General features: G+C 47.9%; 4 protein-coding genes across 9 annotated transcripts; 3 read left to right on the top strand and 1 right to left on the bottom strand.

Moving 5' to 3' along the window:
- Positions 1–251: 251 nt before the first annotated feature.
- Mdp1 (magnesium dependent phosphatase 1) lies at positions 252–1663 on the top strand. Its single transcript, XM_090345301.1, has 6 exons — positions 252–376; positions 481–541; positions 612–722; positions 1030–1137; positions 1226–1311; positions 1454–1663. Exons 1-6 carry the CDS (start codon positions 340–342, stop codon positions 1543–1545), a joined length of 495 nt encoding a protein of 164 aa, XP_090201427.1. The 5' UTR covers positions 252–339; the 3' UTR covers positions 1546–1663.
- Positions 1664–2036: 373 nt separating this feature from the next.
- On the top strand, positions 2037–8119 carry Chmp4a (charged multivesicular body protein 4A). Of its 2 annotated transcripts, XM_090345293.1 has the most exons (7): positions 2077–2164; positions 5453–5645; positions 5851–6000; positions 6088–6265; positions 6864–6978; positions 7155–7290; positions 7813–8119. In XM_090345293.1, exons 2-7 carry the CDS (start codon positions 5561–5563, stop codon positions 7869–7871), a joined length of 723 nt encoding a protein of 240 aa, XP_090201419.1. In that variant the 5' UTR covers positions 2077–2164; positions 5453–5560; the 3' UTR covers positions 7872–8119. The 2 variants fall into 2 exon arrangements, with proteins under 2 accessions (XP_090201421.1, XP_090201419.1); XM_090345295.1 differs by lacking the exon at positions 5453–5645 and having other exon boundaries at positions 2037–2164.
- An 853-nt stretch (positions 8120–8972) lies between these two features.
- On the bottom strand, positions 8973–11461 carry Tssk4 (testis specific serine kinase 4). 4 transcript variants are annotated; one of them, XM_090345285.1, is made up of 4 exons: positions 10857–11461; positions 10333–10547; positions 9636–9999; positions 8973–9323 (listed from the first exon to the last, which is right to left on the bottom strand). In XM_090345285.1, exons 1-4 carry the CDS (start codon positions 11079–11081, stop codon positions 9159–9161), a joined length of 969 nt encoding a protein of 322 aa, XP_090201411.1. In that variant the 5' UTR covers positions 11082–11461; the 3' UTR covers positions 8973–9158. The 4 variants fall into 4 exon arrangements, with proteins under 4 accessions (XP_090201411.1, XP_090201409.1, XP_090201408.1 ...); XM_090345283.1 differs by having other exon boundaries at positions 9636–10029; positions 10857–11360; XM_090345282.1 differs by having other exon boundaries at positions 8973–9250; positions 9636–10029; positions 10857–11353.
- A 5909-nt stretch (positions 11462–17370) lies between these two features.
- On the top strand, positions 17371–25171 carry Tm9sf1 (transmembrane 9 superfamily member 1). 2 transcript variants are annotated; one of them, XM_090345287.1, is made up of 6 exons: positions 17371–17705; positions 17974–18346; positions 19819–20437; positions 20683–20868; positions 23892–24165; positions 24725–25171. In XM_090345287.1, the coding sequence occupies exons 2-6, from the start codon at positions 18002–18004 to the stop codon at positions 25116–25118; spliced, it is 1818 nt and encodes a 605-aa protein (XP_090201413.1). In that variant the 5' UTR covers positions 17371–17705; positions 17974–18001; the 3' UTR covers positions 25119–25171. The 2 variants fall into 2 exon arrangements, with proteins under 2 accessions (XP_090201413.1, XP_090201414.1); XM_090345288.1 differs by lacking the exon at positions 17371–17705 and having other exon boundaries at positions 17847–18346.
- The last annotated feature ends 342 nt before the right edge of the window (positions 25172–25513 follow it).

Genomic DNA, 25513 nt, shown 5'->3' with positions numbered 1-25513 from the left:
CTGAAGGGATCATCTACAGCTCAAGCCAAAATGAGAAGTTGTAGAAGAAGCCAGGCTTTTCTGCGGCTTCTCTGAGGGAAAGTGGCGACGCTGGTACCCTGGAGAGGGAAGAGGCCGGCGGGCTGTGCTGTGGAGCCCACCGCTCCAGTCGGCTTGCAGTCCGTCGAGCAGCCGTCTCGACGCAGGCCTTTCCCCGGTCGAGCAGCAGGTGGCGCGCTCGTGCAGGTGTCCGGGGCCCGGGCGGCGACGCTCTAGGCCCCCAGTCTCGCGCGGCAAGCTGGCCGGCACCGTGCTGTCGCCGGGTTCGGGACAGCGGCGGGGCGCGCGTGGGGGCCGGTCATGTCGCGGCTCCCGAAGCTCGCCGTGTTTGATCTGGGTGAGGAGGGGGCCAGGGGAGTTTCCCGGGACGTTCTCCTCTTCCACTCCCCACGGCAATCCCCGAGACACACTCCGACTGAACCGTCCTCCTCCCCCTCGCAGATTACACGCTCTGGCCCTTCTGGGTTGACACGCACGTAGACCCCCCGTTCCACAGAAGCAGGTGAGGCAGTAGGGAGGCCTGGGGCCAGAAGGGACCCTGCTGCAGCTGAATGGTCTCTTGCCCCCTCCAGTGATGGAACTGTGCGAGATCGGCGAGGCCAGAACATCCGATTGTACCCGGAGGTAACCGAGGTCCTGGACCGGTTGCAGGGCCTAGGGGTGCCCGCCGCGGCCGCCTCACGGTAAGAACGATTGTCAGCAGTCCTGCTAGTGCCAAAGGATATGTGCGTGACATTTTTCCATGCTACTTCTTGGGTGTAAAAATTTAGGAGGTGCACCTGCAAATATCTGCATGTTTTTCCTAATTTTCCCCAGTCTTGCTGGTTTTATTTACTAAACATTGTCGCAGCCAGCTAGGCTATCGACAGGAATAAAAGTCGAGAATGCCTATGCGTCCTGGAAAACCAACAAATCTATCCCATTCCCACCTCCACGTCCAGTTATTATTTAACTTTGTATATAGCGTTGGCCCTTAATTCCTTTTTGCAGGACAGGTGAGATACAAGGAGCCAACCAGCTACTGGAGCTCTTTAACCTTACCAGATATTTCGTGCATCGGGAAATCTACCCAGGCAGCAAGGTCACACACTTTGGGAGGTAGGCAGAGATAAAAGGTGAGAGCAGGGAGGAGAGGCTGGGCAAGCCGAGAAAACAACTGGGTTGCTTCTTGTCCTGTCTTGCTCAGGTTACAGCAGAAGACTGGAGTTCCTTTCTCTCAGATGATCTTCTTTGATGATGAGAAGCGGAATATTGTAGATGTCAGCCAACTTGGTAATAGTGGTGAGGGCAGCCATTGGAGAATGAGGAGAAAGGTTCTTAGCAGGGTTTAGTCCTGTTTTGATGAGCTCAAAAGGAGAGGGCAATTATGGGGAGTCCTGGAAGCCTGACAAAATGTGACTCCTTTTTCCTCTAGGTGTCACCTGCATTCATATCCAGAATGGAATGAGTCTTCAAACCCTAACTGAAGGGTTGGAGATATTTGCAACGGCTCAGACCGGGCCTTGAGTTTCTCCCTGTGGATCAGCCTCATGTGAGGCCTCAAGCCGAAAGCAAGCGAAGGAAGCCTTTTCAGGTGCACTCGTCATTTATTAAAGCGGATCTGTGTGTGGCAGATGAGATCTTATCCACAGAGTGGGTTGTTTCTCTTTCTCTAGCGTGTGAACCAGGGGGTGCCCAGAGCTAAGTGGGAGACATTAAACTACCGTATACATTCGTGGCAGCCACAGATGTGCTTTCCTCTGGTCGGAACCCATCTCCTCTGCAGAGGGCATGAAAAACGACCCCACCGCCCTGGGTACTGGGCTGCCTTCCCGTTGCACAGGTCTTTTACTGGAACAAATGCTGCTCGGGGGTTGAGTGCGGCCCGTTCCGGCAGTCGAGAAGCGGCTGCTTGAAGAGACGCGCCCGCGCCGAGCGGAGGGCTGGTCACGTGGCGGCCGTGGCCTCGGGAGCGCGGGTTGATGACGTCGCCCCGGCGTCCGGAGGCGGGATTGGCGGAGGCCCGGCTCGGGGAGGCGAGCCTCCCCCCCGCCCCGGAGCGAGGCGGAAGTGTGGAGCACGCCGTGGGGCGGAGGCGGCGGAGGCCAGGTCGCGATGAGTGGGCTCGGCCGGCTCTTCGGGAGGGGTGAGCCTGGACAGAGCTGCGCCGCCGGGAGGTGCTGTCCTGAGCGGGGACGGGGAGGTCGCCGCGGCCGGCCGGGGGAGCGGTGGGAGACCCGGGCCACAGGCTGCCGGGAGAGGCCGGCCCGTGCCGGAGCCTTGCCCTGGTCCGTGCCGCGAGGCCCGCCTCGTCCGGGCGCCCGGCCCCAGCCTGCCCGGAGCGCGGGGGCCGAGCGGGGTTGCCCGGGACCGTACGGCGGCGGACAGTGCGGCGGCTGTGCCGGTTCCCACTGCCCTGCACAGGCTCGAGGGGCTGGGTTTCCGGGGACCTCACCCAGTCCTTCTCCAAAACATCAGGCTTGCTCGGTGCGGGGCACGAGAGTCCTAAGGTGAACTCAGAAAGAAGTATCGCGATGGCCTTTTTGGTGGGGGAAGAAAAGCAAAAGCTGAATGAGGACGGCATAAAAGCAGGCTGTGGATATGTGGTGTGCTAGAGACTGAGCAGCTCCAGGAAGCGGTTACAGCCTTCAAGAAACCCGAACAGTGTGGTTAAGAAAAGTAGGAGTTCTGGCTGAAGAGAGATGCGAGGAGAGGGTGTCGGGGCCAGAGGGGGTGTTACCAAGAGGGAGAGAAAAATGGGTAAACCAGAAAACGAAGGGCCTTTTATGACTCCCCAAAAGTTTTCTACTTTAAACTATAAGCAGTGGAGAGTATGGAAAGTTTCTAAGCAAGCAAAGGTCCTCAGATTTTGTTTTGTAAAAGTGACAAACTGGATGCCAGTGACTCACGCCTGTAATCCTAGCTACTCAAAAGGCTGAGATCTGAGGATGGTGATTCAGAGTCAGCACAGATAGGAAAGTTCGTGGGACTAATCACCAACTGACCACACGCACACAAAAAAATAAGAGCCAGAAGTAGAGTTGCTGCTGAAGTGGTAGAGGGCCATCCTTGAGCAAAAAATCTAAGACATAGCACCTAGGTCTTGATTTCAAGCCCCCAGCACTGGCATTCCCCCCCTCCCCCAATAAAAGGGACAATTAGATTAGAAGTATAGAAGATGTGGCTGGAGGTGTGGCTCAGGTAGAATTCCGATCCAGACTTCAAACCCCAGGAATACCAAAAACAAATCTAGAAACAGTATGTAAGATGGCCTTGCCCTCTTATATACAGAGATAAACATGGTGGAAGTAATTTATTTTTGCGTATAAAAATGAAGCTGTGAAACCAACGGAAATTGTAGACTTTTGTTGTCCCCACAGAGGGGTTGAACTTAGTGCTTGGCTTGGCTAGCTCTACCATTTGAGCCACAGCTCCACTTCTGGCTTTTTGGTGGTAATTAGAAAAAAGAGTCTCATGGAGGGCCAGGAGTTTGGTCTATTGGTAAAGTGCTTGCCTAGGATGCAAGAAGACCCGGGTTCGATTCCACGGTACCACATTCATAGAAAAAAGCCGGAAGTGGTGCTGAGGCTCAAATGGTAGAGCTCTAACCTTGAGAAAGCCCAACGACAGTGCTCAGGCACTGAGCTCAAGCCCAGGACTGGCAAAAAAAAAAAAAAAAAAAAAAGTCATGTATCTGATGTATCTGCTTAGGTTGTCGTTGTCTTTAAATTGCAATTCTCAGCTCTCAGCATCCCAAGTAGTTAGTATTACAGGTATAATCCTCTAGCAGCAGGGTGGAATTGTTTTAAGGAAGAGATGAGAGTAACTTGGTTGGAAGGAGTTGATAAGGATACATTGTTTACACATGTCCCTATTCACATGTATCTGTTGTTACATGTATATTACAATGAAATTTTCTGTCTGCAACTAATACATGCTAAATAAAGGCCTTTTAAGATGGGGGGAGGGGCAGAGTGGGGCCTAGTAGTAGAGTGCTTGCCTAGCATTCAGGCATCCCTGACTTTGATTCCTCTGTACTACATACACAGAAAAAGACAGAAGTAGTGTTGCAGCTCAAGTGGTAGAGCACTAGCTTTGAGCAAAAAAGGCTCAAGGATAGTGCCTAGGCCCCAAGTTCAAGCCCCAAGATGCAAAAAAAAAAAAAAGGGGTGGGGGACCTGGCATGGTGGTACATACCCAGCATTTAGAGGGTGAGGCAGGAGGATTGTGAATTCAAGGCCAGCTTGGAATACATAGTATAATTCCTGAAAAAGAAAAAGGAAATTGAAGTCACTTTTTTCCTTTAGAACTTTTTACTTTATTAGTTTGATCATGTGGAATCAGGACCTCTGGCATCTTCTAGGACATAAAATGTTTTGGAAATGACTTCAAAGGCAGCTTGGAATAGTAAAAATAAAGCTTTGGAAAGGGCTGGAGGCATAGCTTAAGTGATAGAACGTTTTCCTAGCAAGTATGAGGCTTTGAGTTCAATCCCTAGTACTAACAAAGGAAAAAAGACAAACATTACACCAGGCACTGATGGCTCATGCTTGTAATTTTACCTACTGGAGAGACTGAGATCTGGGGATCACACACAGTTCAAAGCCAGCCCAGGCAAGAAAGTCCATGAGACACTTATCTCTAGTTAACTACTAGAAAACCAGAAGTGGAGTTGTGGCTTAACATGGTAGAATGTTAGCCTTGAGGAGGAGCTCAAAGACAGCTCCCAAACCCTGAATTCAAGCCCCTTACTGCCAATACAAAAACAGTATTGATTTTTGGAAATCAGATTGCTACTCAAGGCTTCATGCTTCTTAGGTGTTCTACCCTTTGAGTCACACTTAAAACCTGTTTTCCTCTTGTTATTTAGGGACTAGGGTCTTGCTTTTTGCTCTGGCCAGCCTGGACTTTATCCTCCTGCTTATGCTTTCCACTATAAGGTGTTAAGCCTGTGACTTGCCTGGGCAAGAAAATGTTGTCCTCCCATTCTAGGCTTGTCATCTTAGATCTAAGATGGCAGACAGTCACTACTTTGCCCAGGTCTTGGTTGAGAAAGGGGTCTCATGAATGTTTTTTTGCCAGTCCTGGGCTTGGGCTCAGGGCTTGAGCACTGTCCTTGGACTTTCTCAAGGCTAGCACTCCACCACTTGAGCCTCAGCACCACTTCCGGCTTTTTGCTATGTATGTGGTACCGAGGAATCGAACCCAGGTCTTCATGCATGCGAGGCAAGCACTCTACCACTAGGCAAAACTCCCAGCCCCTAGGCCAAACTCCCGGCCCCAGGAATTTTTCATATAGGGTAGCCTCAAACTGCCACCCACCCTCTCTTTCCCTAAGCAGCTAGGATCATAGGCTTGACCAACTGATACCTAGCTTGCCACCTTTTTATTATGGCTTAACTTTTACTAGTTATGATTTTATTTTTTGTACCAGTCCTAGGGCTTGAATCCAGGGCTTGGGTGTTGTCACTTGGCTTCATTTTGCTCGACTACTACTCTCCACTTCTAACTTTCTTGGTGGTCAATTGAAGATAAGAGGCTCATGGACTTTCCTTCCCTGGACTGGCTTGGAACCACAATCCTCTTGAATAGGTTTACAGGCATGAGCCACTGGCACCAGGCACTAGGTATGATTTTAGGGGGAAAAAAATGTATGAATGTCTTTGGGCTTGTTTTTGTGTTTGTAGAGTGAAATAGTACATTCATTGTATAGAATAATTTACTAGTTAGCAGTCACACAGTTCAGGTGCCTCTCTAGTACTGCACACTCAGTGACTGACAGTGGTATTTTACCTTTCACACAATGTGGGCTTGGTGCACTATACTCCTCAGGGAAGAAGGAGAAGGAGCCAACCCCAGAAGAAGCAATACAGAAACTGAAGGAGACTGAGAAGATACTGATCAAGAAGCAGGAGTTTCTGGAGCAGAAAATTCAACAGGAGCTACAAACGGCCAAGAAGCATGGGACCAAGAATAAGAGAGGTAACGAGGCAAATGAACTGGTGGGAAGGGCCCCAGAGGGGACGTAGGTACTTCTGACTCTGATGTTTAGGGTGTGGGCTGGGTCAGCTGCCCTGCAGGCTTTGCGGAGAAAGAAAAGATTGGAACAGCAACTGGCCCAAACGGATGGGACGTTATCCACCCTGGAGTTTCAGCGTGAGGCCATTGAGAATGCCACCACCAATGCAGAAGTTCTCCGGACCATGGAACTGGCTGCTCGAGGCATGAAGAAAGCCTACCAGGACATGTGGGTATGGGTGGGGAAGGGAACCCAGGTGCCAGGAACAGTAGCTTGAGGTTACATTTTGAACTTTTAAAGCCTTTCAGAATTTATATCACCCTTTGCATGCCTTCTTTCTTCCTGAAAGAGAAATCATTTTGTCTAGCTGGGGCATTCTTGGGTTTAAAAAATGATTTCTCTTTCCTTAAGAGCTTTCAGGGAAGCCATGCTCAGTGGCTCACACCTGTAACCCTAGCTACTCAGGAGGCTGAGATCTGAGGAACATGGTTCAAAGCCAGCCCGGGCACAAAAAGTCTGTGAGACTCTTATTGCCAATTAACCACTAGAAAACCAGACGTGGCACTGTGGCTCAAGAGGTAGAGCAATAGCCTTGTGCTGAAGAGCTCAGGAGCAATGCCTAGGCCCAGAGTTCAAACCCCACAACCAACAACAACAAACAGCCTTCAGGGAGTACAGCCTGTCTTCTCCAGTGTGGTTCCTTACTATGCCTTAGCTCTCTTTACTTTTTTCCATCCATGGGCTTGAAGTCCATAAGGGCTTCATTTCTGGAATGAAAGTCTGAAGGGTTGCCACCAGATTTCTTGGCTCTATATTTTATCCTCAGGGACATTGACAAGGTAGATGAACTGATGGCTGACATCACAGAGCAACAGGACGTGGCTCAGCAGATCTCAGATGCCATTTCTCGACCCCTGGGCTTTGGAGATGATGTGGATGAGGTGACTGGGGACAAGGGGCCAGGGAATATTGGAGAAAACATGGGACTGGACTGCTTTGTCCAGAAGGAAGCCCAAGAGTGGCTCTTGGAAAAAGTTGGGAACTTCAAAAGGGGTCTGTTTGGGGGAAGTGGAAGTTTCCTTTCTATGTCTTGAGCAGCCTGTTATCTCATCTCCAGGATGAATTGTTGGAAGAGCTAGAGGAGCTGGAACAGGAGGAATTAGCCCAGGAATTGTTAAATGTAGACAGCAAGGAGGAAGAACCCTCAATCAAACTGCCTAGTGTACCTTCTACAAATCTGCCTGCAGGGCCAGGTAACAAAGGCTGTTTGTTGTCTCAAGGGTGGGAGAAATATGGGACAAGATTTTTCTTGGGCGGGGAATGTGGCTTAGCAGATAGAGCGCTTGCCTGGCATGCATGAACCCACATAAACAGAAAGGACCACAAGGGGCATTGTGGCTCCAGTGGTAAGAGTGTTAGCCTTGAGCAAAAGAAGCTCAAGGATAAAGCCCAGGCCCTGAGTTCAAGCCCCAGGACTAGCAAAAACATAGAAAATAATTTATTCTTCCGCAAAGAGACCTGCTATTACAGTTAGTAGCACAGTTGATGCATAATGGCATCAGACTAAAAGGTCATAGGAATTAAAACCCAGAATCCAGCCTGTGCTTTAGGTGTGAGCAAGAGGCCCCTCCTTTTAATTTGCACAAAGGTGCTCTTAGAATGAGCCCAGCCATCAGAAGGACCACACTTTTAGGTTCAGGCTTTGGGTGTCAGATGGAGCAAAACTGGCAGAGGCTTTAACATTCTCCTTTCTTCGGTTATCCTTGCCCCCAAAGCTTCCAAAGTGGATGAAGACGAAGAAGCACTAAAACAGTTGGCTGAATGGGTATCCTGAGGAGTCGGGGCTTATCTTCCCACTGCTGCCTTCATGGGTCTCTTTTCCTTAAGTGCCAAATGCTGAGCTAAAGGAGTGTAGCTTTTGGGGGAGGTCCTGCTGAAGTGGTGGTTTGATCCTGTCTCAGAAAGGGGCCCATTGCCCCTTCCATCCTAGCTGAACTGAAGGTTCTAGCTGCAGAAGGAACCCTGGGCTCTCTTCTCTTTGATGGCAGACAAGATTGTTCCCAATAAAATTGGGTGATGGATCCTCAGTGTCTTCATTGTGTTATATACACTTGAGACTTCCCCTGTTTTTTACTGCCCTGTTCAGTTAGTGGACAATAGGAGTAATGAAGGGGAGTTGAAACAGTACAAGTGAGCATTTCCTATATCCCAACCTGTGTTCTACACATTTTTTCATACGCCAGTACTGGTGCATGCACACATACATGCACACACACACAACACACACATACACACGCATACTTTACCAGACTTAGTGAGCAATATTAAGTATAGAAACAAGCTAGGAGTATAGGGATCCAAATATTCAACTGTGAAGAAACAATGCTGCCATATTGCCAAGAGCCATAGTCAAAGTTAACCAACAAAGGCTTTTGCCTCACTCACTGCTTGAACATTTAGACAATGTGAAGATGTAAAACAATGACCATGATAATACAATTTCCCCAAATCAGGTTTTAATCTGATTACCCCTTTTCCACAAGCTATACCATATATATAATTTATTTTTGGTGGGAGGAGTGGGTCCTGGGGCTGGGTGTTGCCCCTGGACATTTTTGCTTAAGGCTTGTGCTCTACCACTTGAGCCACAGCTCCACTCTGGCTTGTTTCGGTAGTTAATTGGTAAGAGTCTCATGGTCTTTCTCCTGCCTGGAATGGGTTCAAACTGCTGGTCCTCAGATCTGTCACCTGAGTAGTTAGGATTACAGGCACGTGCCATCAGTACCCAGCTCCATAATACCAGTTTCACTATTGACTTAAGCAAGAGTCAAAGTGTTTAAAGACTTTGGAGAGAAATCTACTGGATCCTCAGCATCTAATCTATAGTTCCTTGTTAAGACTCCCTTGAGGTAAGAATTTTACTCACTCTTGCTGGTAAAAGTACATCAGAATTAGATTTATTTTTGTATAAAAGTTTTTTCACCCAAGATCCTCTTGCTTTCCTTGTCTCTTGTCCCCCTCTCTCAGCCATTTTCAGGTGACCTCCACGGATTGGCGACGATTAGTGTTATTGGGGAGCTGGCACATGGCCTGGAGGAGCCTAATCTCATGGATAGGTGGCTCAGACTGGAATCTGAGCACCCAGGGATCCTTGAGGATGTCCAGGATGGTAGCACGCTTGAGAGCTGGACGCAGCAACTGGAAGATCAGGTTCTAGGGCAGGGGAGAGAGAGGTCTTGGCTGAGCTTGCCCCCCATTGTACCACACAGGCAGTGAGCAGCTGCACCTAAGGAAGAAGGATAGCCCATCACACCACTCTGGTGAAAGGGAGCTTGGCCCTGCAAGAGAAAGGTAGGGCTCCTTGGTAGGGACCTCTTGTGTAATAATCCCCTTCTGGCCTAAAGGGATCAAAGCTAGAACCTGCTGGTGAAGCAATTAGAAGTTGGGATCCCAGCAGTTTCCTCTGTTATCAGACTGGGGAAGAGTATGAAGTGGCTCTGGCATGGCAAGAGCCTCTCCTGAGTTGGGAGGCCTAGGTTTGGCATTTCCTCTCCATGAGTGATCCCTAAGACTTCAGCCCTCCTGGGGGAGCCAGCACCTTGCACTCCTGGGAGACGGCGCAGTTAGGTGGGAACGTGGCCTCCTTCTGCGTCTCTTTCAGTAGCTTCTTGAGATTGCTGTCATCAAAAGGCAGATGGGCGACCACTAGAGTGTAGAGGATGACGCCCATGCTCCAGGTGTCAGACAGGAAAGGGTTGTAGGGCAAGCCTAGCAAGACCTCCGGGCAGGCATACGCAAAGCTGCCGCAGTAGGTTTGACTGAGGTGAGCAAAGCAGCTCATTTGACGGTAAGAAGGGCTACTATGCACAGGCTGGTTTGAAGGCACCATCTTAGCGAAGCCAAAGTCTGATATCTTCACATTCTCCCGCTTGTCCAGCAACAGGTTTTCCAACTTTAAGTCCCTACCAGCAGCAGAAAGGCTGGGGGTCAGGCTGGGGAGAGGGCTTTGTATTAGAATGGGAGCTGAAGGGCCAAGGGTCAAAGGCTAGTGTTGAGGCAAAGTAGGAAAGTACAAGGCTGTGAGGAATGAAAGCCACTGCAGTGGGGAGCAAGGCCCAAAGCAGAGGATGGCATGTAAGGACCATTGTATCACAAAGTGTTCCGCACACAGTGGGTACAGATGATTCATATAGAATGGATGATTGGGCCTAGATATTGAGGTTAGGGGAAAAAAAGGGGGACAGGACGGGTAATGTGCATAAAGCTCCCCTGAGAGCCCGAGGGCAGGCACTCACCGATGCACAATGCCCTTGCTGTGTAAGTAGGCGATACCCAGGGTCAGCTGGTTGAACCACTTGCCAGCAAGGGGCTCATTGCAGGCCCCATAGCGCTGGATCCATTCAAGGACATCACCACCCTGCGCCAGCTCCAAAATGATGTACACTCGGGACGTCGTCTCAATGGCCTGATAGAAGTTGATGAGGTACTTGTGCCGCAGGATTTTCATGACCTGATCCCAACAAAAGGGAACCATCAAACCAGACAAACAACCTTATCCTGCTCGCCCACTGCTACTTAGAACTTTGGAACAGAATTGACCTAACTCCCATACTGGTGTGTGGAAACTGTTTCCCCTGTTCTTTTGGAGTGAGGGGACTGGGGGTGAATGAGGAGGGAACAAGTTTGAGTGTATGGGAAGGAATTGTCCTGTTTATAGATGTTCATTTTGGCTTAAGAGTTCCTAGCTCCATCTCTTAGCCACACCCTTCTGAGAAACCCTAAAAAGCTGAACTCTAAGCTCCCAGCCCCCTTTTCTGACCTGTATTTCCCGGGGCAGGAACTTGTTAAGATAGTCAGTAGAAGCCTTCTTCTTTGAGATGATCTTGATTGCAACCATGACCTTCTGCTTTGTGTAGTAAGCCTCATACACAGTCCCATAGGAGCCATTGCCAATGACCTTGCCCACCTCGTAGCCATATTCCTCCATGACAGAACGGTAGGCTGGGGCAACTGGTGGTACCTCTGGGGCATCACCCTTCCCCATCTGTTGGCCTTGCTGAGTAGGGATCTTTGCTTCTTAGAAACCTTTTGTGTCCTCAGGCCAAGGCCTGGAGTAACTTAAGGCTAGGATACTAAAGTGAGGCTAGTCTTTGAATGCTTGCCTGTATAGTCACATGAGTCTGGGATATTGGGCTCAGCCTTTCACTAAGAACTTGGAAGGAGAAAGAAAAGAACAGTCCCTTTTTGTCTCTGCTGGATGTTGTGATGTTGTCACTTTTACCTCTTGGTTACAGAACTTCCGAAGTCCCAAGTTCTATATACATCATAATATACTTTTTGCTCATTACTGTCCACAAAGCCTGAGAATGAGGTGCAGTTTGGATCATATTATTTCCTGAAGGCATGTTCTGCATCTGTAAAGATGCTTGTAGATCTGAAAGCAATGTTTACGTTAATTGAGTATCTACTTACTACGTGCCAGAGTGTGCTGAACACTAAGATAAACCAACAAGGCCAGTAGAGAACTTACAGATCTTACAATCCAGCATGAGAAACATTCTCTACAAAGAATTGTAAGGTGTTGGCATAGTCTATCAGTTCAACCTTAAAACGTATTTTTGCTTTCAATGGCCCTTTCTAGTTTTCTTCCTATCCGTTCTTCTGATCTGCCATTAAGGCTTCGTTTTCTGGGGCCAGGAGTGGGGCCTAGTGGTAGAGTGCCTGCCTAGTATGCACAAAGACCTGGGTTCAATTCCTCATTACCACACACAGAAAAAAGCTGGAAGTAGTACTGTGGCTCAAGTGGTAAAGCACTAGCCTTGAGAAAGCCCAAGAACAATGCCCAGGCTCTAAGTTGAAGCCCCAGGACGGGCAAACAAAGCTTCATCTTCTTTATTTGTCCTTTTCTGCTGTACGTGTTGCTGGTGCCAGGGTTTGCACACTTGTAAGCACTCTCACATTGAGCCACATATCCCAAGCACTCTGTCTATCCCTAAAGCGTATCCTGAAGGTTTTGCTAAGGCCTTAATTTCCTTGGGACTTAGCATCCTCCCTGAGGATCATTCCCAGTGCTTCCACTCACATGTCTCTCTGTCTCTGCTGACTCCTCTACCCTCAATCTCATCCTCACTGGGCACTTGTGGACTTCCAGATACAGTAGCCATTTGCTAACTGAATGGGCATGTCTTCCTTTCGGCATCTCAAACCACATCCAAATTGAACTATTTTCTTCTGATTCCCCTGTTTTACACAATTCTCCTTAATTAGGCATGTCAAACTATATCCAACATGGAATTATTTTCTTCTGACATACTTGAGACACCCATATACCATCCTCGATCCTTCTCTGTACTTTAATTCCTATAACTAATCAATCCCCAAATCCCTGATTACTTATAATTCCCTAAGTGCCCTGCACACCTGGCTTCTCCCTATCACTATGTCTCATAGGCTAGCCTCAAACAAATCTCTGCCTCCTGAATGTTGGGATTACAGGTATAATCAGCATGCCTGACTTGTTCTGCTATCAGGGTTTCATTCTTGCTGGGCTTGCTCAGCTGGCACTTACCTCTGACACCTGCCCTTCCTCCCCACCCCACCCCACCCCACCAGAAAGGTCTGAAAATTGAGATCTTCCATCTTCAGTTCTCCCAGTACAACTGAGTCCAATTTTATCTTTTGATATCTGTCCATCTCTGTCCTAGCAAACTATCCCTTCAGAATGTATGTTAAGGTCTTTTTTTTTTTTTTTTTTGCCAGTCCTGGGCTTGAGCTCAGGGCCTGAGCACTGTCCTTGGACTTTCTCAAGGCTAGAGCTCTACCACTTGAGCCTCAGCACCACTTCCGGCTTTTCTATATATGTGGTACTGAGGAATCGAACTCGGGTCTTCATGCATGCTAGGCAAGCACTTTAACCACTAGGCCAAACTCCCGGCCCCTGTTAAGGTCTTTTAAGGAAGTTTTACTGAGTGTTCAACCTGAGATATATTTTTCTCCTGGAAACTCCCAGTTTGATTACAGTGCCTAACATAGTGTCTGTAATTGCTTGTCTTTTCTTTTTGCTTTTGTGGGTCATGGGGCTTGAACTCTGGGCCTGGGAGGTGTCCCTGGGCTCTTCAGCTCAGAGCTACTGCCCTACCCCTTGAGCCACAGTGTCACTTCCCATAATTGCTTTTCTTGCTTGCATCTCTTACTAGGCAATGCAAGGAAGCCAACTGATAAGACAGAACTAGTCTGCACAATGAGCAGAATTACAGGCCCAAATGAAGGTGGAAAAATAACTTATGGGCATATAATGTTGATTCTGTTGATATCTTGACTAGAAGTACTTGAATACTGATTATTACAGTTTTGCTAGACAGCTGCAGTGAAGCAACAAGAACAAAGAGTGGCAGGGCACAGTGGTTCACGCTTGTAATCCTAGCTACTCTGGAGGCTGAGACTGGAGGATCAAGGTTCAAAGCCAGCCGGGGCACAAAAGGACCTGAGACTCTTATCTCCAATTAACCACTAGAAAATGGTGGGGCTGAGGCTCAAGGATGGTAGCCTTGAGCTGAAGAGCTCTGGGACAGCACCCAGACCAAGTTCAAGCCCCATGACTCCCCCCTCAAAAAAAAATACAGGGGGCAGTTCAAGGTGTAAAGCACTGCCTAGTAAGCACAAGGCTCTGAGTTCAAAATTCAGTATTGCTAGGGAAGAAAAAAAAGAATTTGGCTGAAATGAAAGAATATAGAATCTAAGCTGCATAGATAGAACTAGCTACAGGGAAGAAACATGGGAGAATAATGGAAGAAGGATCTGAACAGGAAGCACTCAATACTTAGATGGACATGTTAAATTGTAGCTCCTTCTCCCTCAGTACAATCTTTTAGAAATTCAGAATGTTTTAAATTTTTTAGTTTTTGTGCTGGTCCTGGGGCCTGAACTCAGGGCCTGGGTGTTGTCCTTGAGCTTTTTTGCTCAAAGCTAATATTATACCACTGGAGCCACAGCTCAGCTTAGGGCTTTTTTTTTGGGGGGGGGGAGTTAATTGGATCTAAGAGTCTGATGGACTTTCCTGCTCCTGCTGGCTTCAAACTGTGATCCTCAGATCTCAGCCTCCTGAGTAGCTGGGATCACAGGAGTGAGCCACTGACACCTAATGGGGGGGGGAGGGTTGGGAAGACAACCTAGAGACTAGGGGAAAACGAAGGAAGAGTGATACAGTGATATTGTCATCCCCCCCACAAAAAAAGAGAAATGTATTAATTACATGCCTTACGAAATTGTAACCCCTCTCTGTATAATACCTTAATAACAAAAGTATTTTTAAGAAGACAAGCTAGAGGGGCCAGGAGTTTGGCCTAGTGGTAGAGTGCTTGCCTAGCATGCACGAAGACCTAGGTTCGATTCCTCAGTACCCCACATACATAGCAAAAAGCCAGAAGTGGTGCTGAGGCTCAAGTGGTAGAGTGCTAGCCTTGAGAAAGGACAGTGCTCTAGCCCTGAGCCCAAGCCCCCGACTGGCAAAAAATTAAAAAAAAAAAAAAAAAAGACAAGCTAGAAACAAAAAGGGGTGGGGTGGAGGTCTCAGTGGAATGGGAGAACAAGTTTTGGAGAAATGACAAGGTGAGAAGGCAGAAAATTGTGGTCACAGGTTCTTTGGATTTAAAATTCATTCAAGGAATGTCTAAGTATATGTATAATGTATACAAAAAACATTGCTGGGTCCTGAAGATTCAAAAATGGGCATATACAGACTTGTTAGTCACCAAAAGAAACACATAAGTAAAATAATACAGTGAGATAAAGTGCTATGAACAAACCTGGGAAGAAAAGCAAAGGACAGAGGAGTTAATTGCACTGTTTAAAGGAGTTCTTCTGGCTGAGAAATAAGGAATGATAGACTAGGCAGACGAGGCAGGAAGAATCATGAAGCTTACAGATATGAGAGAACACCACAGCCAGTATTTCAATCTGAATGCAGAAAGTGAAAATACCTAAGGAAATTAGGATGAGTTTGACAAGTTTTATGTCAACCTCTCTTCACATTTTCTTTTTTTACTGAAAGCTAACACTCTAGCACTAGAGCCACAGCTCCACTTCTGGTTTTCTAATGGTTAACTGGAGATAAGAATCTCATAGATTTTCCTGCTGGTTTCGTACTCAAGTCCTCAGATTTCAGTCTCTCTCGTAGCTAGGATTATAGCTGTGAGCCACCAGTGCCCAGTTTGTCTTCACTATATTCTTCATATTTACAGTCCAATGTCCTTGTGCATCAAAACTGGAGCTTGAGCTCAGGGCCTGAGCACTGTCCTCAGTCTTTCTCAAGGCTAGAGCTCTACCACTTGAGCCCCAGCACCGCTTCCAGCTTTTCTATGTGTGAGGTACCAAGGAATCGAACCTGGGTCCTCATGCATGTTAAGCAAGCACTCTACGACTAGGCCAAGTGGTAGAACCATAGCCTTGAGCTGAAGAGTTCAGGGACAACGCCCAGGCCCAGAGTTCAAGCCCCACGACAGACACGCACACGCACACTCTAAAAAAACAACCCATATAGCTTACACACAGATGAAGAGAGAATACTCTTAGGAGAACACAAAGATACAATATCTATGTGCCTCGTCATATTTACATAAACTATATCAAAATGAATGCAAACATTGAAACAATGATTTTTTATTTTAATTTTTTGATGATTCATCTTTACGCATGGTATATTAAAGTATATATCTTTGGGAGGGTGGGGAAAGGGCACAGAACTCCAGAGAAAAAGGGTGGAGCTCACTAGACACTGATTTGAAAGTGATTTATACAATTTAGGTGGAGCCAGGAGGAAAAGATTGGGAAAGAGGGAATAGTAGTACTGTATGAAAGGAAATGTACTCATTATCTAACTTGTAAGCTCTTGTACATTATAATAAAACAACAGAAAATAACTCATCAAGCGGATTGCCAGTGGCTCGCATCTGTAGTTGTAATACTCAGGCTGAGATCTTAGAATCTCAGATCTGAGATCTTAGGCCAGCCAGGGCAGGAAAATCTACTGTGCTCTTATCTCCAGTTAACCAGCAAAAAGTAGGAAGTAGCTGTGGTTCAAGAGTAGTGTGTGCTAGCCTGAGCAAAACAGCTCAGGCACAGCATCAAGACACACACACACACACACACACACACACGTATTTCAGCTGCTTAACATTTAATACACACACACACGTATTTCAGCTGCTTAACATTTAATGCCAAGCTGCTCAAATCCCATAGTAAAAGAACTGACAAGACTCACCCCTGTAATCCTAACTACTTGAATGAGACTGAGATACCACAGGTGTTGCCAGCCCTAGCAGGAACGTTCCCAAGACACCCCTTCTTAATCCATAGGGGGCCTTGGGGAAGCACACCTGTTCTCATCTGCACCGCAGGAAGGATCAACGTTCCAGGCAAGACCAGGCAGTAAAGCCCAAGACAGTCCATCTCCACAGACAGGAGCTGGAGGCCGTAGCGGTTTCCTGTTATTCCAGCAATAACGTAAGCATAAAACAGATGAATATCTAGGCTGCTCGGAGTAGGAAATGGGGCCTATCTCACAATGATGATCTGAAAAAATAGCAAGCTGTCACGCATGGTTCACCGACAGAGTGCTTGCCCAACAAATTCAAGATTTCAAACTATCCAAAAAAAAAAAAAAAGGAAAAATAAAAATGGCTGGGAGCGTGGCCTAATGGTAGGGTGCTTGCCTAGCATCATGAAGCCCTGGGTTCAATTCCTTGATGTCATATACACAGAAAAAGCCAGAAGTGTCGCAGTGGCCCGAAGGGTAGGGCGATAGCCTTGAGCTGAAGCGCTCATCAGGAGCAGCGCCCAGGCCAGAGTTCAAGTCACACAACCGACAAACGCCAGCCCCACAGAGCGGTTTCAGCGTGTCTCCCATCTCCGCTTGGACGACACTTTTACTAGGTGGCATCCGGGCCTAGCTGGCGTGGGGGCGACGCGTCAAGAGGTCCAGCCCTCTCGGGCTAGCGTTACGAACCGCCTCTCCAGGATCGCCTCCGCAACCAGCGGCGCCTTCCCCCCGCTCCGCCGCCGCCAGCTCCCGGGGCCCGCCAGCCGCGGCCGCCGCCGCCCGCGCGGGTCACCGGCGGCCACAGGCGCGCGTGGAGGACGGGACTCTCAGATTCCACTCCCACGCCCCAATCCCTCTGGAGACTCAAAGACGACTCCCATCCGGAAAGGACGTCGCGGCCGGGCCGGGACGAACACCTCCGCGGACGCTACCTGCCACGAAGCCGGAGAGCCCCAGCACCGAAGGAGCCTTCCGCCAGCGTGAGGTCCCCTCCTGTGAGGGCGGAAGTGGTAAGGCCGACGTGGCCCGGGCTGTCTCCGGCTCGCCGGGAGGACCCCTCTACCGAGGACGGGAGAACCGGGCTTTGGCCGAGCCTCCGGAGCTGGGGCGGATGTCATGCTGGAGAAAGCCCAGGGGAGAGCACCTAGCCAAGTCGAATGCGGTACCCGGTCTGCGGTGGTCACAACCGTTGCGATCAGGCGGGGCGACGGACAACCCCTCGGAAGTCGGCCGTCAGGTCCTCTCCAGCCCCGCCGCTCCCGCGCCGCTCTGGGCGGGGGGAGACCCCAGCAGGAGCCCAAGGGCAGCAACGGGGCCGCTGGCGCCGCCTTAGCCAGCCCCTCCCGCGTGGTGAGGACCCCGGCGCTGTGGCGGGAAGGGACTGGAGTGGCGAGGTTACGCCGCGTTGCCATGGAAACAGGCTAGCGCGCTGTGGAAGCCCCGGCGGCGGGGGTCTTGTGGGAGGGGTCTCGAGGTGGAACCTGGTTTGAGGGTTCTCTGAGACGCCATGTGCGGTGGGGGTCGGGAGTCCAGAGGGAAGAGGTGGAACCAGTGGGCGTCCATCCCAGAGAGCAACCCTAGGACGTCATGAGTTGACCCCCAGTTTCTGTAACTGCAGGGTTCTCCCAGATTCCACTGCCTTAAGGATGACAGTCCTAGGGCCACCTAGAAGTTGGAGCTGCCAGTGTTTGCCAGTCCTGATACTGCTGCTGGGCACACACCACGAGCCAGGGGTGGAAGGTGTGACACGCTACAAGGCCGGCGACCCTGTCATTCTGTATGTCAACAAAGTGGGACCTTACCATAACCCTCAGGAAACGTACCACTACTATCAGCTTCCAGTCTGCTGCCCTGAGAAGATACGGCACAAAAGCCTTAGCCTGGGTGAAGTGCTGGATGGGGACCGCATGGCCGAGTCTTTGTATGAGATCCGATTTCGGGAGAATGTGGAGAAGAGAATTCTATGCCACATGCAGCTCAGTTCTGCACAGGTCAGCCCCTCCGCCTTGGTTCTCTCCTGTTCCTCCCTCCCAGGCACTAATAGCGCCTTGTGTTTATGGTTCAAAATAACTTTTGGAATCTCTTTTGACATAATCACTCTGTACACTGACATACTTGTTCTGGAGTGACTTTTTCAAGAAAGCATGGCTAATGAATTGCATAATTCTAATATTACCCATTAGAACCTAGGGCTTCTTGTTCCAAGTTTCTCTGTCAGCAGTTAGGTCCTATCACTCACTCTTGCCTAGTTCTCTTTTCTTTCCTTCCATATCTAACTCTTGGCTCTTTCTCAGCTCCATCTGATCTTCCTTGTTTTTTTTGTTGTTTGGGGGTTTTTGTTTTGGGGTGTTTATTGTTGGTTTTTGGTGCCAGTCCTAGGCCTTGAACTTGGACGCTGTCCTGAGCAATTTTGCTCAAGACTAGTGACAACTTCACTTCCAGCTTTTGAGTGATTAATTAGAAATCAGAGTCTTACAAACTTCCCTACTCAAGCTGGCTTTGAACTACAATCCTGTGATCTCGCCCTCATGAGTAGCTAGGATTACAGCCATAAGCCACAAGTTCCTAGCCAAGTGTCATGGTTTTTGTCTATCAAATCGTGGCACTATTCTTCTTTTTTTTTTCTTTAAGAGTTTTACAATCTGAGCTAGGCTACACCAGATTTCACTGGCTTCATTCATGGCACTATTCTTTTTTTTTTTTTTTTTGGCCAGTCCTGGGCTTGAGCTCAGGGCCTGAGCACTGTCCTTGGACTTTCTCAAGGCTAGAGCTCTACCACTTAAGCCTCAGCACCACTTCCAGCTTTTTCTATATATGTGGTACCAAGGAATTGAACCCGGGTCCTCGTGCATGCTAGGCAAGCACTTTAACCACTAGGCCAAACTCCTGGCCCTCATGGCACTATTCTTTAATCCAGTCTTTATTTTTTTTTGCCAGTCCCAGGGCTTGAACTCTTGGCCTGAACACTGTCCTTAGGCTTTCTCAAGGCTAGCGTTATACCACTGGAGCCACAACTTCACTTCTGGCTTTTGCTGTTTTTGTGGTACTGAGAAATCAAAACCAGGGCTTCATGCATACTAGGCAAGCACTCTACCACTAGGCCAAATTCCCACAAACTCACGGCCTTTTTTTTTTTTTTTAACCTGCTACTCTTCTTTTCTAGAACTTAACCCTTTCAAAGTCATATTTGCTTGTTTTGAGGGTAACCCCAACATACTAAAACTTAACCCAGTGGTTCTTAGCAGAAGGCTTTTGTCCCCCAAAGAATATTTGGAAGTACCTGGAGATGTTTTTGACTGTCATAACTGGGGGATAATATGGCTGTCCAATGGCCAGGGATACTACATGCTCCAAATATGCAGGTCAGTATCCTCCCCACAAAGTATTACTAGCACAGGAGGTGAGACGCTATTGTAACCATATGCCTAGGAGTGTGATTGACTCCTGACTTTTCTCTTTATAGGTAGAACAGCTGCGCCAGGCCATTGAAGAACTGTATTACTTTGAATTTGTGGTAGATGACTTGCCAATTCGTGGTTTTGTGGGCTATATGGAAGAAAGTGGCTTCCTGCCACACAGCCACAAGATAGGACTTTGGACTCATTTGGACTTCCATCTAGAATTCCATGGAGATCGAATTATATTTGCCAATGTTTCTGTGCGGGATGTGAAACCCCACAGCTTGGATGGGTTAAGATCTGATGAGCTCCTAGGCCTTACCTACACTTACAGCGTGCGATGGTCTGAGACTTCAGTGGAGCGGCGGAGTGACAGGCGCCGGGGCGATGATGGTGGCTTCTTTCCCCGAACACTAGAAATTCACTGGTTGTCCATCATCAATTCCATGGTGCTTGTATTTTTACTGGTGGGGTTTGTGGCTGTCATTCTAATGCGCGTGCTTCGGAATGACCTGGCTCGGTACAACCTAGATGAGGAGACCTCTGGAGGATCTAGCGATGACTTTGATCAGGGTGACAATGGCTGGAAAATCATCCATACAGATGTCTTCCGCTTTCCTCCATACCGTGGTTTGCTCTGTGCTGTGCTGGGTGTGGGTGCCCAGTTCCTGGCCCTTGGCACTGGTGAGATGATAAGGGTTAATTAGAGATTTCTCTCCAAGAGTATGTAGATTGTAAGAAAAGTTTTGAGGATCTTCTATTCAATCTGAGGGAGGGGGTGACTCTAGAGAGGGTGTGTGGGAGTTTTCTAGACAACAGAAGTAGGGAAGATTATGTCGCTAGAGGCATTGGATCTGGGAGGAGCGTGATTCCTCTGAAATTGTGACGATAGGTAAGATCTAATATGGTTTTCTACTACCATCCTGTAGGAATCATTGTCATGGCCCTGTTAGGCATGTTCAATGTCCATCGTCATGGAGCCATTAACTCAGCAGCCATCCTGTTGTATGCCTTGACCTGCTGCATCTCTGGCTATGTGTCTAGCCACTTCTACCGGCAGATTGGAGGCGAGCGTTGGGTGTGGAATATCATTCTCACTACCAGTCTCTTCTCTGGTGAGGACTTTTCCTTCTCTGGTGGGTCTGCTGGAACTTAAGAACACACTGAGGAATTTATAGTCAGAATGAGATTGTAAGGGGGAGATGGAAGGAAGAGGAGAAAGAAGAGAGGAAAAAGAATTTTTTTTTAAATACTTATTTTTTTGTCTGTTGTGTGGCTTGAACTCAGGGCTTGAGTGCTGTCCCTATGCTCTTTTGCTCAAGGCTAGCACTCTACCACTTTGAGCTACAGTGCCACTTCTCAATTTTCTGGTGGTTAATTAGAGAATTGGAGATGAGAGTCTTATGGACTTTCTTGCCTGGGCAGGCTTTAAACCTCCATCCTCAGATCTCAGCCTCCTGAGAAGCTAGGAACACAGGCGTGAGCCACCAGTGCCTGGCTTTTTCTTTTGTTGAGACAGCATCTTGCTATGTAGCTCAGGCTAGCCTTATACTTATGACTTTCCAACCTCAATCTTTTTTTTTTGGCCAATCTTGGAGCTTGAACTCAGGGCCTACACACTGTACCTGACCTTCTTTTGCTCAAGGCTAGCACTCTACCACTTGAGTCACAGAGCTACTCCTGGCCTTTTCTGTTTATGTAGTAATGAGGAATTGAACGCAGGGCTTCATGCATGTTAGGCAAGCACTGTACCACTAAGCCACATTCCCAGCTACACATAGCTCTACTTAGGTGGTTAACTAGAGATCAGAGTCTCATGAACTTTCCTGCCAAGGCAGGCTTTAAACTGTGATCCTCAGATCTCAGCCTCCTGAGAAGCTAAGACTATGAAAATGAGCCACAGGCACCTGGTTTGCCTTTTTGAACAATTAAAAGTTAAGTTGGGGGCTGGGAGTTTGGCCTAGTGGTAGAGTGCTTGCCTAGTATGTGTGAAGCCCTAGGTTTGATGTCTCAGTACTATATAAACAGCAGAAGCCAGAAGTGGTGCTGTGGCTCAAATGGTAGAGCGCTAGCCTTGAGAAAACTCAAGGACAGTGCCCAAACCCTAAGATCAAGCCTCAGAATTGGCACACACACCAAAAAAGTTAAAATGTGAGCTGAAACTCTAGTACTAGAGGGACAAAAATATCCTTACCAGGGGCTGGGAGTTTGGCCTAGTGGTAGAGTACTTGCCTCACATGCACCAAGACCTGGTTTCAATTCCTTAGTACCACATACATAGAAAAAGCCAGAAGTGGCACTGTGGCTTAAGTGGTAGAGATCTAGCCTTGAAAAAGTCCAGGGACAGTACTTAGGCCCTCAGTTCAAGCCCCAGGACTGGCCAAAAAAAAAAAAAAAACTAAGGAAGATTACAAAGCACAGAGTTCAAGCCCCAATAACAGGCTTTAGATGAGAATATTTCAATTTAGAGCACACTCTTAAATTCATATTTTGATAGTCCCTCACTTATCTGGGACATAGGCTTACTCCAGGCTTTCAAACCAGATTGTCCTTTCAATAGCAGTTGTCTGAACCATTCATGTTACTAGTTTTATATGCTTGACTAATACATCCCATATTTAAAATCTGGCTTTCTGAAAGTAGGGTCTCAATGCTAGCAATTACCCATGCCATGACCGGGCAGACAAGAATATTTCTGGCACTTATAGATCATGATGAAGCAATTGCCTATGACAACACTGGGTAGAGGAAGAGGGTATCAGCAAAATAAGGAATAAAGAACTCTGGGAGACAGGCGGTGGCTATGTCTGTAACCCTAGCTACTCAGGAGGCTGAGATCTGAGGATTGCAGTTCAAAACCAGCTTGGCCACTAAAGTCCGTGAGACTCTTTATTTTTATTTTATTTTATTTATGTATTTATTTTTTGTGGGTCATGGGGCTTGAACTCTGGGCCTTGACCATCCCTGAGCTTTTCAGCTCAAGGCTACCACCCTACCCCTGGAGCCACAGCCCCACTTCCCATTTTCTAGTGATTAACTGGAGATAAGAGTCTTATGGTCTTTTGTGCCAGGAATAGCTTTGAACCTGGACTCTCAGATCTCAGCCTCCTGAGTAGCTAGGATTAGGACAGGAGCCACCTTGCCTAGCTAAGCTAAGTCTTATCTCCAGTTAACCACTGGAAAACTGGAAGTGACCTGTGGCTCAAGGGGTAGTAGCCTTGAGCTGAAGAGCTCAGGGACAATGCCCCGGCCCAGAGTTCAAGCCCACAACGAGAAAAAAAAAAAAAAAAAAGGAACTCTGGGGCATAAAAGGTGAAGCCAGGCACCAACCAGTAGCTCACACTTACAATTCTTGATACTCAGGAGGCTGAGATCTGAGGATTGCAGATCAAAGCCAGCCTGGGCAGGAAAATCCATGACTCTTATTTCTGGGGCCGGGAGTTTGGCTTAGTGGTTAAAGTGCTTGCCTAGCATGCAGGAAGACCCGGGTTCCATTCCTTGGTACCACATACATAGAAAAAAAAAAAGCCGGAAGTGGTGCTGAGGTTCAAGTGGTAGAGCTCTAGCCTTGAGAAAGTCCAAGGACAGTGCTCAGGCCCTGAGTTCAAGCCCAGGACTGGCAAAAAAAAAAAAAAAAAAGACTCTTATTTCTAATTACCCATCAAAAAGTCAAAAGTATAGCCATGGCTGACATGGTAGATTGTTAGCCTTGAGAAAAAAAAAAAAGTTCAGGGACAGCACCTAGTCCCTGAGTTCAAATCCCAAGACTAGCACACACAAAAAAAAGTGAGGCTGGAAATGTATCTTAGTGGTAGAGTGTTTGCCTAGCAAGCATAAAGCCACCATGTAAACAGAAAAAGCCAGAAGTGCTGTTGCTCAAGTGGTAGAGCACTAGCCTTGAGCACAGAGAGAGGCTCAGGGACAGAGCCCAGATTCTGATCTGAGTTCAAGCCCCAGGACTGGCCAAAAACAAAAAGTGAAGATGAAAGCAATCAATTCTGTATGGTTATCCAAGAATGTGGGTGGGCCCTCAGAGTGGCAGCTGCTTTAGTCCTCTTCTTTAGGACCAGTCTGAGTGGGTACCTCAGGGTTATGGCTCCTAGTTGCTGATCTTCCCTTTGGGAACCCATCCCTGCAGTGCCTTTCTTCCTGACGTGGAGTGTGGTGAACTCAGTGCACTGGGCCAATGGTTCAACACAGGCTCTGCCAGCCACCACCATCCTGCTGCTTCTCACAGTCTGGCTGCTGGTAGGCTTTCCTCTCACTGTCATTGGAGGCATCTTCGGGAAGAACAACTCCAGCCCATTCGATGCACCTTGTCGTACCAAGAACATTGCCCGGGAGATCCCACCCCAGCCCTGGTACAAGTCAACTCTCATCCACATGACGGTTGGAGGCTTCCTGCCTTTCAGGTATCCTTCCTTTGTCCTACTCACCCAGTATCATAACGCATTGATCACCCCTGGTTCTGCTACACCACTAAAAAGCTCATTAAGTAATTCTCCTGTCCCTTAGCAGGCCTAAGCTTGTTGGTTCAGTATTATAAGTATCTAACTTGTAAGCTCTTCTACCCAAAATAATAAAATGTCTGTATGCCCCCACATTAGCTTGCAGGACCTGGGTTCTTTCGTATTCTAGTGGCATCATACGGGGCTTAAAGCCCATATGATTATTCATTCAACTTGTTGAATACCTTTTTGCCAGGTAGATAATACAGTAGCAAATAAAACAGACAAGATCCCTACTTTGAAACGATCAATCAAGATGTTCTTGAAATGAGGGTAGGTAAACCATAGGCAAAAGAACCCCCACTGAGGCCAGGAAATCTGGGGTAGAGAGAAGGATGGTCTCACTTTCCACAGGGACCCAAGACCCAGTCATGTGGAAGGTTGTGGACTAGATTTTGGTTCTCCATGCTGCTGACACAGAGTACAGTCCTTTAACGCTGTGTATTGTGTTTTCTCTTCACAGTGCCATCTCTGTGGAGCTGTACTACATCTTTGCCACAGTCTGGGGTCGAGAGCAGTACACTTTGTATGGCATCCTCTTCTTTGTTTTTGCCATCCTGCTGAGTGTGGGAGCTTGCATCTCTATTGCACTCACCTACTTCCAGTTGTCTGGAGAGGATTACCGCTGGTGGTGGCGCTCTGTACTGAGTGTTGGTTCCACTGGCCTCTTCATCTTCCTCTATTCAGTTTTCTACTATGCCCGGCGCTCCAACATGTCAGGAGCAGTACAGACAGTAGAATTCTTTGGCTACTCCTTACTTACTGGTTACGTCTTCTTCCTCATGCTGGGCACAATCTCCTTTTTTTCTTCCCTAAAATTCATCCGTTATATCTATGTGAACCTCAAAATGGACTGATTGCCCAGCGGCAGAACTATTTTTTCTCTTTCTTCACGCCCCAGTTGATCTCTCCTGACTGAATTGTGTGATGGCAATGTTGCCTTATTGTTTGCTCTTTGGGCCTCCCTTCCCCAAGAGAGCCTGGAAATTATAAATATCTATTGTATAAGGAATATATATATTTGAACTTTTTAAGTTGCCTTTAGTTTTGGTCCTGATTTTCCTTTTTACAATTATCAAAATAAAATTTATTAAGAAAAAAGGTCCTGTAGTTGGAGATTTGGGTCTGCTTACAGAGCTCGAGGTCTGCTTAGAAAGCCAAGTCTGCTATGAATACCCGCGAGCTCTGCAGCACGGCTTGGGAACTCTCGGCGGGCGGAACTACATTGCCAAGGGACGGGTTTCCGAGGTCC

The sequence above is a fragment of the Megascapheus bottae genome, chromosome 14 (genome assembly GCF_031878675.1).
Source record: "Megascapheus bottae isolate mThoBot1 chromosome 14, mThoBot2.hap1, whole genome shotgun sequence".
In the NCBI taxonomy this organism is placed as follows: domain Eukaryota; kingdom Metazoa; phylum Chordata; class Mammalia; order Rodentia; family Geomyidae; genus Megascapheus; species Megascapheus bottae.
The sequence above is the reverse complement of the archived record's forward strand: the minus strand, read 5'-3'. Positions and strand labels throughout refer to the sequence as shown.